At 40.8% G+C, this 12,281-nt stretch overlaps 1 protein-coding gene across 1 annotated transcript in view; it reads left to right on the forward strand.

Moving 5' to 3' along the window:
• Window positions 1–11,797, forward strand: part of LOC122255352 (UDP-glycosyltransferase UGT5) — a 20,274-nt gene extending 8,477 nt beyond the window's left edge. The window contains exons 6-8 of the mRNA XM_043019383.2: window positions 265–490; window positions 951–1,151; window positions 11,222–11,797. Of these exons, the coding sequence (XP_042875317.2) occupies window positions 265–490; window positions 951–1,151; window positions 11,222–11,511 (717 nt within the window). The 3' untranslated portion in view covers window positions 11,512–11,797. The remainder of the gene's footprint in view (window positions 1–264; window positions 491–950; window positions 1,152–11,221) is intronic.
• The last annotated feature ends 484 nt before the right edge of the window (window positions 11,798–12,281 follow it).

Here is a 12,281-nt window from a genome sequence, read left to right on the forward strand (position 1 = left end):
TCTCGCTCTCTCACTCTCTCCCCATCTCTCACACTCCTCTCTCTCTCTCACAACCTCGTCTCTCCTCTGTCTCTCTCTCTCTCTCTTTCAACTCCTCGACTTTTCTCTCTCTACTCTCTATTCTTTCGTTCTCTCTCCTCTCCTCTCCTCTCTCCCTCTCTCTCTCTCTCTCTCTCTTTGTTTTTTCTTTTTTCTTTATTCTTTATTCTTTATTCTTTCTTTTTATAAGCAAAATAAGTTTAACCCAATTTTTGATACCTACAGGACATTGGTGACTTCATTGCAGACACTGATGACACAGGCATTGTCTACATCAGCCTGGGCTCACACGTAAAAAGCTCAAACATCCCAAGGGAGACCCTGAATAGCATCCTTAGAGCTCTAGAGAAACTCCCTTACAAGGTGCTGTGGAAGTTCGATGAGGGTGAAAAAGAACAGTTTCCAGAGAATGTGATGACACAAAAGTGGTTTCCACAGCAGGATATCTTAGGTGATTTTTCTTAGTTTCTTAAAGTGGTTTAGGTACACATGCATGCACCTGTAGGTGCGTGAGGGTGTACATGTACAAGTGTGTGTGTATGTGTGTGTGTGTTCATTTTATATATATATATATATATATATATATATATATATAAATATATATAAATTATATATATATATGAGGTATAAGGAGAGAGCATGAAATAGGGGGGATTATCATCTATAATTATTTGTTTTGTTTTTCGGTTTCTTTCTTTCCTTTTTTCTTCTTCTACTATTTCTCTTCATACTCTGACTGGGGGGCGCTTCTTCTTCTTCTAGCTCTTCTTCTTCTTCTTCTTCTTCTTTCTCTTCTTCTTCCACAGTTAGGACTTTATCTATCAGTGAATTCCCCTAAAGATATTACATCACATATGAGGAACATTAATGATTTTACCGAGTATAATACCTCTGCTTTGCCATTCCATCAGGACACCGGAACACCAAGGTCTTCGTGACCCAAGGAGGGTTACTGAGTGTCCATGAGGCCAAGTACCATGGCGTCCCCCTTGTTGTTCTTCCGCTCTACGGGGACCAGCCCAGAAATGCCTGGGCTGTGGATGAAGCTGGGTATGGGGTTCACCTGCCCTGGGGGGAGGTTACTGAGGAGTCTTTCCGAGAATCTATTTTAGGTATGACATGATCTCTTGTAAAGCATCTCTTGGAATGTGTATATATATATATATATAGAAAAATATATAATATATATATATATCAAATATATATATATATATATATATATATATATATATACAATATATATATATATATATATAATGCTATGTATATGTATATGTATATTCGTTAATATGTATATGTATATTTTATATACATATATAATATAACTAGTTAATGTTATATATATATATCTATAATATATATATTTCTTATATACTTAATTATATCCATCATTTACAAAATTCATTGTTAATACTTAAATAGGTATAATTATAATGATGAAGTGTGTGTGTGTGTGTGTGTTTGGTATAAATATACTATATATATAATATATATATTATAGGTATTCTATGTTATATATATATTAATATAAATATATATATATATTAGAATACATACTCAATACATAATATACAAATAAACACATTAATTATATTAATAAATAGTCTATATATTATTATATAAGTAAAAGATTAATATACTTATAATATATATATATATAAAATATATAGAGAGAGAGAGATGAGAGAGATGAGAGAAATATAGATGATAGAAGAGAGAGAGAGAGAGAGAGAGAGAGATCGCGAGTGCGAGAGAGAGATATATAGATAGCTAGATAAGATATATAGATATTATATATTATACTGTATATATATACTTATTACTGTATATATTAGAATATGTATATATAATATCAGCAGGCATATAAATATTATTATATATATTTAATATATAGTACAAAATCTAAATAACTAAATATATATATTATATACTCTTATATGCTCTATTTGTATGTATGTCTATGTATGGTACTCGTTATAATAATATATAGTATATATATCTATATAATATATTATATCTGATAATATAATATATTATATAATATAATATATCTATATATATATATATATCTATAAGTATGTAAATATGTATTATATATAATGATTATATATAATTATAGTATATATATATTATATATTATATAATATAATATATATAAATATATATATATATATTATATATATAATTCTTTCATGTATAATTGGTGTGTGTGTGTGAGTGTGTGTGTGTGTTGTCTGTGTCTGAGTGTGTGGTGTTCGGATGTGTGTGTGTGTGTTGGTGTGTATTAGTGTGTGTGATGGTGTGTGTGTGCTGTGTGTGTGTGATAGATCGTGTGTGGTGAGAGTGAGGTGTGTGTGATGGAGGTGGGTATTAAAGTTATTATATATGTATATTTTAATTTACATATGTATATTATATATAACATGTATATATATACATGTGTACATTTAAATACATGTGTACATATATCACATATAATATATAATTAAATACATGAGTACATATATTCATTGTTCATATATATATCATTTATATATATACTCCATGTATTATAAATTCTTAAATATATACATGTAAATATATATAAAAATGTATGAATATCTATAAATGATATATATATATATATTATATATATAACATCAATGCTATTATATACATGTATATTACTAAACATGGGTTATAGTATAATACCCAAATATATCTCTATATAATATACTGATATTATATAACTATGTTCATGATATCAATATAAGTAACTCAATATATTTATATTCATATATATATTAATAGTGTCATATAATAAATATAATATATATACTAATCTAAATACTAAGTATATTATATCATAAATAAATATATACTTAAGTATGACTAATGTCTATAAACCATATCAAATATATCACTAAAATAATATATATCATACTATATCTCAAAACTATATAAGTTGTCAAAGTAAACATCACATATATATATATATAGAATATATAATATAAAATAATAATTATGTATAATAACTACTTAATATAAATACTTATTTTATAAGTAAAACTAGAATTTAATAATTTATCATAATATATATATATTTACTATATATCTATATATATTAAAAAATATACAATTAAATACCTTATATATTTATTATAAACTACTTTATTATATATCAATAAATTATAACTATATTTTTATATAAATAAATCTATATATATTTATATATATTGTATATTTTATAAAATCTTATATATATTATATATATACTATATAATATTCTAAATATATTAACATATATTTTTACTATATCTCGTTTTATATTCTATCTATAATATCTATTATATTCTTACTCAATAAATATATAAATTTATTAACATAATATAAAACTCTTATATATCTCTCAATAATTTATATACTATATAATATATATATTTAAATTATATAAATATAATATTATTTATAATATATTTATTTAATTATCATATCCATAAAACTTAAAAACTATATACTTTATAATTACTTTTATCTCATATATTCATATAATATTTATAATAGTTATATATACGCTTTCTAAATACAAATAAACATATAAATATATTATATATATATAAATCTCTATATATATACTATGAATATATATTTATATTATATAATATATATATATTATATATATATATATAAAATATTATATTTATATAAATAATATATATTTAAAATATAAACTCCAAAAAACAACTAACAATCTCTAAACATCAACTTAATAAACCTAACCCTCAAAAATATTCAAACTCACACTCACACAAACACACAAACTCTCAACACACACTACCTTCCCAAAATTCACTAAAAAACATCCCCTTCATCATCACTCCCAAACACCACACAACCAACCAAAATCCTCAAAAAAATCACAAACATCATCATTCATAACTACACATTACATCCCACACAACAACACTACCAAACTCTAAAACACTCTCTAAACCTCACAAAATCCTCAAACTCTAATTCCAAAAAAAAACACAAAAATAAATAATTCACCCATTTTCACCTTCCTCCAACCCACAAAAATTTAAAAAAACAAAATAATATAATTTAAAAAAAAACAAATAAAAATAATTAAAAATTTTTTTAAAAAAAAAACATAATAATATTTTTAAAAAAAAAAAAAATTTAAAAAATAAACAAACACAAAACAACCCAACACCAAAACAAAACAAAACAAAACACACAAAAACCAAAACAACACCCCACAACAACCAACACAAAAACACAAAAAACCCCAAAAAAACCACACCAACCAAAACACACCCCCCACAACCAAAAACCCCAACAACAGCACACAAACACACACAAAAAACATAAAAAAACCACAAAAGAACCCACAAAAACAAACAAAAACACACACCAACCCACCAACACCACCCCCCACCACACACCAGCCACCACACACACCCCCAAAAACAACACACACCCACCCCCCAACCCCCCCCCCCCCCCCCCCCTACCCCCCCCCCCCCCCCCCCAAAACACCAACAACAACACACCCCCACCCCCCCAACCCCACCCCAAACCCCCCCCACCCCCCCCCCCCCCCCCCCCCCAACCCCAACACCCCCAAAAACCCCACCCCCCCCCCCCCCCCCCCCCCCCCCCCCCCCCCCCCAACCCCCCCCCCCCCCCCCCCCCCCCCCCACCCCCCCCCCTCCCCCCCCCCCCCCCCCCCCCCCCACCCCCCCCCCAAACAAACCCAAACCCCCCCCCCCCCCCCCAACACACCCACACAACACCCCACCAACCCTCTTCTCTACTACATCACCACACACAAACAACACACAAAAAACCAACAACAAACAACTCACTACACCACACCCCCCCCCCCCCACCCACACAAAAAACCACCCCCCCCCCCACCCCCCCCCCCCCCACCCCCCCCCCCCCCAACCCCCAACCCCCCCCCAAACACACACACACACAACACACCCCCCCCCCCCCCCCCCCCCCCCCCCCCCCCCCCCCCCCCCCCCCCCACCCCCCCCCCCCCCCCCCCCCCACACCACACACAACCCAAACCCACACCCACCAAACCCACACCCACACACAAACACAACATACAACACCCACAACCACACACACACACACCCACACACACCCCACACCCAACCACACCCACAACCACCCCCCCCACACCACACCCCACCACCCACACACACACCAAAACCACACACCCCACTAACACACACACCACACCAACAACACCACCCCCCCCAGACACACCCACCCACACACACAACCCAACAACACAAAACACCCAACAACACACCCACCCCCCCAACCACCCCAAAAAACACTACACACACACACACACACCCCCCACCCACCACACCCCCAACACACCCCCCCCTCCACCAATATAACTCCACACAACCATACCCACCCCCCCCCCCACACTACCACTCTTCCCCTATCCCCCATAACCCACAACAAAACACCTCAACCACACCCTATTACACAACCATTCCAACACACCACCTACTTCCCCAATAAATTACCCACAATACCAAACCCCCCCCCCCCCCCCCCCCCCCCCTCCCCCCCCCCCCACACCCCAACACACACACCCCACCCACCACAACCCAAACCCTCTACATCCCCCATGTCAAATATAACCCACACACACACACCACACACAAACACACACACACAAACACCAACAAAACCCACCACACAACACCAACAACAAACCACACACTCCCACACAAAACACACAACCACAAACCCACAAACCCACAACAAACACACAACCACAAACACACAAACACACACCCACAAACCCACAACACACACCCCACACACACAACAACACAACCCACCACACACAAACACACACACACAACCACAAACACCACACAACACCACAACACACCCACACCCAACACACCCCACCCCAACAACACACACACACCCACACACACACCCACCCCACCACACCACACCCCCCCCCACCCCCACCCACAACCAACACACCCCTCCAAACAAACAAACCCCACAACCAAAACAAACCCAACACCACACAACACCCCACACACCACCCACAACACAACACAACATCACCACACCCACACACACACCACACCACTCACCCCAACACAAACACCCACCCCCCACCACCCACCCACCCACACCCCCCCACACACACACCCCACCACACACACACAACACACCACACAAACACACACACCCCACAACACACACCACACACACACACCCACACCACCACACACACCAACACACACAACCACACACCCCACCACCACCCACACACACCACACACACAACCACACACACAACCCAACACCACACACACACACACACACACCACACACAACACACACACACACACACCACAACAAAACACCACAACCCCCACACCAAACACCAACACACACCACACCCCAAAAACCCCCCCCCTCACCCACACAAAAACACCCACACACCACACACACAACACAAACACACACAAAACCCACCACCCCCCAACACAACACCCCACACACACACACACACACAACCCACACACCCACACACAACCCACCCCACACACCCCCACACACATACACACCCACACACCCCACACCAACCACACCACACCCACCCACACACACACACAAACCCACACACACCCACCCACACACACCACCACACACACACAAACACACCCCCACACACACCACCCACACACACCACCACACACCCCCCCACCACCCTACAACCCACACCCACACACCACACCACACACACACACACAACCACACACCACACAACACACACACCCCCACACTACACACACACCCACACAACACCCACACCCACCCACACACACACCCACACACACACACCCACAAACACACACAACACCCACCCACAACACACCAACCCACACCCACACACACCACACACAACACACACAAACACACCACACACACACACAAAAAACACCACACACAACAACACCACCACACACAAATACACACACAACCACACACACACCAAACACACTAACACACACACACACACACACACACACCACACAACACACCACACACACCACACCACACACACAACACACACACACACACACACCCCCCCACACACCCCCACACACCACCCCCCCCCCCACACACACCCCCCCACACACACACACACCGACACACAATCACACCACACAACACCCCCCTACACAACCTCTATAACACATACACCAACTATCTAACCACACACACACACCACACACCCACACACACACACACACACCCACCCACACAACCCAACACACACACACACCCCACACACACCCACACAACCCCCCCACCCACCACACACACCCACACACACACACCCCACAATACCAACACAACACACACACCACCCACACACACACACACCCCCCACACCCACACACCACCCACCACCCCACAACACACCCACACAAACAACCCCAGACCACCACACCGCATCAAACACCCCCACACCCCCCCTCACACCCACCACTACAACACCCACCCCCACCCACACACACCCCACTTCTCTCACCTCTCATCCTACACTCCTTTTCTCTCTCTTTCTCCCCCCCCTTTCTCCCTCACCCCTCCACCACACACCTCCTACTTCTTCCTCTCACCACCCCCCTCCACCTCACTCCCCCATCCTCTCTCTCCCTTCCTCCTTCTCCTTCTTCCTCTCCTCTCTCCCTCTCCTCTTCTCCTCTTCTTCTCTTCTCTTCTCTTTTCTCTTCTCTTCACTCTCTCCTCTTCTTTTCTCTCTCTCCTTCTCCTTCTCCTTCTCTCTTTTCTTCTCCCCTTTCCCTCCTCTTTCTCCTTCTCCTCCTTTTCTCTTTTCTCCTTCTCTTCATCCTCCTTCTTTCTCTCTTTTTTTCCTTCTTCTCTTCTCTTCCTTCTTTCTCTCTCCTTCTTTCCCTTTTTCTTATCTTTCTCTCCCCCGTTCTCCTCTTCCCTTTTCTCCTTCTTCCTTCTCTCCTCTTTCCTTCTCCTTCCCTCCTTCTCTTTCTTCTTTCTTCCTTCTCCTCACTTCCTCTTTTCTCTTTTCCTCTCTCTCTCTCTTCTTCACTTCTCCTCTTCTTTTTCTTCCCCTTCTCCTTTCTCTATTTCTCTTTCCTCTTCCTCTTCTCTCCTTTCATCTCTATTTACTCTCCTTCTCTCCTACTTCTCTCCTTAACAATTACCTCCATTATTTTCTCCTTCTCTCTTTCCTCTCCTTCTCTCTCTTTCTCTCTTCTTCTCTCTCTTTCTCTCTCCTTCTCTCTCTCATCTTCTCTTCTCCTTCTCTTTTTCCCTTCTTCTCCTTCTCCCTCTTCTCCTTCTCTCTTTCTCCTTTCCTTTTTCCTTTCTCATTAACCTTCTCTCCTTCTCCATTTCCTTCTCTTTCTCTCTCCTTTTTCCTTCCTTCTCTTTCTCTCCTCCTCTTTTCTTCTCTTTCTCCTTTCTTTCCTCTCTTCTCTTCTCTTCTTCTTCCTCTCTCCTTCTTCTTCTTCTCTCTCCTTCTCTCTCTTCTTTCTTCTTCTTTTCTCACTCTCCTTTCCTTCCTCTCCTCTCTTCTTCTCTTTTTTTCTCTTTCTTCTTCTCCTTCTCCTTCTTCCCTTCTCCTTCTTCTTTCTCCTTCTCTTCTCCTTCTCTTCTTTCTTTTCTTCTCCTCTCTCTTTTCCTTCTCCTCCTCTCCTTCTCTTTCTCTCCTTCTTCCTTCTCCTTCTCCTTCCTCTCTTCTCTTTCTTCCTCCTTCTCCTGTCCTTCTTTATCCTCTCCTTCTCCTTTCCTTCTTTCTCCTTTCCTTCTTTCTCTCCTTCTTCCTTCTTCTTCTTCTGTTTCTTCTTTTCTTCTTCTCTTCCTTTCCTTCTCTTCTCCTCTCTCTTTTCCCTTTCTCTTTCTCTTCTTCTTCTTTTCCTTCTTTCTCCTTCATTCCTCCTCCTTCTTATCTTCCTTTTTCTCCTTCTCCTTCTCCTTTCTTTCTCCTTCTTCTTCCCCTTCTCATCTCTTCTCCTTCTCTTTCTTCTTCTCCCTTCTCCTCTCCTTCTCCTTCTCTTCCTTCTCTTCTCTTCTCCTCTCCTTCCTCTTTCTTTCCTTCTCTTCTCTCTCTCCACCTCCTTCCTTTCTCTCCTCTCCTCCTTCTCTTCCTTCTCCTTCTCCTTCTTTTCTTCTCTCTCTCCTTCTCTCCTCTCTTCTCTCCTTTCCTTCTCTTCTTCTTTCTCCTTCTCCTTCTCCTTCTTCCTTCTTTCTCTCCTTCTCTTCCTCCTTCCCTCTCCTCCTTCTCTTCTCTTTCTCTTCTCTCTCCCTTCTTCTTCCTCTTTCCTTCTCTCCCTCCCTCCCTTCTCCTTCTCCTTCCTCTCCTCTTCTCCCTCCTCCTTTCCTCTTCTTTCTTTCTCTTTTCTCCTTCTTTCTTCTCTCTCTCTTTCTTCTCTCCTTCTTCTCCTTCTCCTCTTTCTCTCTCCTTCTCTTCTCCTCTTCTCTCTCCTCTTCTTCTTCTTCTTCTCCTTCTCTCTCTCCTTCTCCCTCTCCCTCTCTCTCTCCTTCTCCTTTTCCTTCTCTCTCTCCTTCTCCTTTTCCTTCTCTCTCTCCTTCTCCTTTTCCTTCTCTCTCTCCTTCTCCTTTTCCTTCTCTCTCTCCTTCTCCTTTTCCTTCTCTCTCTCTCTTTCTTCCTTTCTCCTCTCCTTCTTTCTCCTTCCCTCCTCCTCTCCTTTCCTTTCTCCTTCCTTTCTCCTTTTCCCTTGTCTCTCCTTCCTTTCCTTTCTCTCTTCTCTCTTCCTTCTTTCTCTTCCTTCTCCTCTCCTTCTCCTCCTTCTCTCTCCTCTCCTTTTCTTCTTCCTTCTCTCTCCTTCTCCTTCTCCTTCTCCTCCTCTCTTCTTCTTTCCTCTTCTCTCTCTCCTTCTTCTCTTTTTCATCATATCTCCTCCTCTTTCCTTCTCTTTCTCTCTCTCCTTCTCCTTCTCCTTCTTCCCTCCTCTCCTTCTTCTCTCCTCCTTCTCCTTCTCTTTCCTTCTTCTCTCCTTCTCTCCTTCCTCTTTCTCCTTCTTCTTCTCTTCTCCTCCTCCTTTCCTTCTCTCTCTCCTTCTCTTCTCCTCCTTCTTCTCTCCTTCTCTTTTCCTCTCTCTTCCTCTCCTTCTTCTTCTCTCTCTCCTTCTTCTTTCTTCTCCTCCTTCTTCCTCCTCTTCTTCTTCTCTCCGTCTCCCTTCTCCCTCCTTCTCCTCTCCCCTCTCCTTCTCTCTCCTTCTTCTCTCTTCTCCTTTCTTTCCTTCTCTCTCTTCTCCTTCTCCTTCTCCTCTTCTCCTTTTTCTCTCTCTTCTCCTTCTCCTCTCCTTCCTTCCTCTTCTTCTCTTCTCCTTTCCTTTCCTCTTTCTCCTTCTCCTTTCTCTTCCTTCTCCTTCTCTCTCTCCTTCTCTCTCCTTCTTCTCTTCCCTTCCTTCTCTCCTCCTCCTCTTCCTTCTTCCTCTCTCCTTCTTCTTCATTCCTCGCTCTCTCCTTCCCCTCTCCTTCTTCTTCTCCTTTCTCCTTCTCTCCTTCTTCTCTTCTTCTCCTTTCTTCTTCTCTCTTTTCTCCTTCTCTCTCTTCTTTCTCTCATTCTCCTTCTCTTCTTCTTTCTCTCTCTCTTCTCCTTTCCTCCTTCTCCTTCTCCTCTCTCTTTCTTCTCTTCCTTCTCTCTTTCCCTCTTCCTCTCTCCTCCTTCTCTCTCCTTCTTCTTCCCTTCTTCTCTTCTCCTTTCCTTCTTCTCTTCTCCTTCTCTTCTCTCTTTCTCTCCTTCTCTCTTCTCCTTCTTCCTCCTTCTTTCCTTCTCCTTCTCCTTCTCCTTCTTTCTCCTTCTCCTTCCTCTTCTCCTCCTTTTCTCCCCCTCCTTCTCTCTTCTCTTCCTACTCTTTCTCTCCTTTTCCTTCCTTCTTTCTCTCCTTCCTCCTTCTCCTTTCCTTCTTTCTCTCCTTCTCCTTTCCTTCTTTCTCCTTTCCTTCTTTCTCTCCTTCTCCTTTCCTTCTTTCTCTCCTACTTCTCCTCCTCTCTCTCCTTCTCCTCCTTTTCCTTTTTCTTCTCTATCTCCTTCTTTTCCTTTTCCTTCTCTATCTCCTCCTCCTTCTCCCCTTCCCTCTCACTCTCACCTTGTATTCATATTTCTCTTTTATCAACTCACATTTCAGAAGTTGCCTCCAATCCTGAATACCGCAGACGCATCTCCCAAATATCACAGCTGGTGCAAGATCAACCTGACTCTCCCAAGGAAAGAGCAGTCTGGTGGCTCGAGTACCTCCTACGGAACAAGGGAGCTGCTCACCTCAACCAGGAGTCGTTTGCTCGGACTCTTTCTTGGCCGCAGATACTCTTATTAGATGTGCTGCTGTTGGCTGTTTGCATAATAGGATTACTAGGACTTGTACTGTGGTTTGGCTTCAAAAGAATACATCACTCTGTTAAGTCCAAAGTAGACTGACCCATCGTAATTTTTTATTGTGATTATCTTTGTCCTTGCTTATTGTAGTTTTTCTTCTAGTCTCAAGGGTGTAATATATATTGGCGCATTTATCTGTTAAGTATTTGTTGGCTTTGAATAATTACTATTTTCTTAAACTGTTAATTGATTTAAATTTTACTGCCTTGCCAACATCTAAGGTCGTTTGTGGCTTATAAACTGTTAAATATTATTGATGATGTTGGTAATGATATTTTTTTTATATTTTTATCTGTTAAGCTATTCCAATAAATACTGTTGATTTTAACCTGTGTGTTTATATCCTAAATACATTTTATGAGCTAAAATGTGGAATGAGATTTTAAAAAGCCTGATAAGTCTGATAGTTTAAGAAGTAGAATAGAAGTGACTAAAACTTTTACCAATAGATAAGACTGCAATAACAAATTTTGTTTTTTTAATCGATGTAGCTCTTAACCCTATGATGACGGTGCGTCACACTCGTGTGACACAGCGAAACTCCCGATGCCGGGGTGTCATGCCAGTGTGACAATTTCAATGCAATATTGCAATCGCCCGGCATAGGGGTCTTCGCGTAGCGAGTGCCCCGTCAGGAAAGGGTTAATGCTGATCTAAAATACCCAAGCCAGTTTAGAGGTCACAGGAATAGACATTTATCAAGAAGTGTTCAATAATTGTGGCTTATTAACTTGTCAGTCTGTTATTGTAAAATATTGCATTGATATTCATTTAAGCATGAGCATTCTAAAAAGTTGTATCATCCTTATTTA

This window comes from Penaeus japonicus, unplaced genomic scaffold (genome assembly GCF_977035675.1).
Source record: "Penaeus japonicus unplaced genomic scaffold, GWHDUDI00000001_assembly GWHDUDI00000013, whole genome shotgun sequence".
Lineage (NCBI taxonomy): Eukaryota > Metazoa > Arthropoda > Malacostraca > Decapoda > Penaeidae > Penaeus > Penaeus japonicus.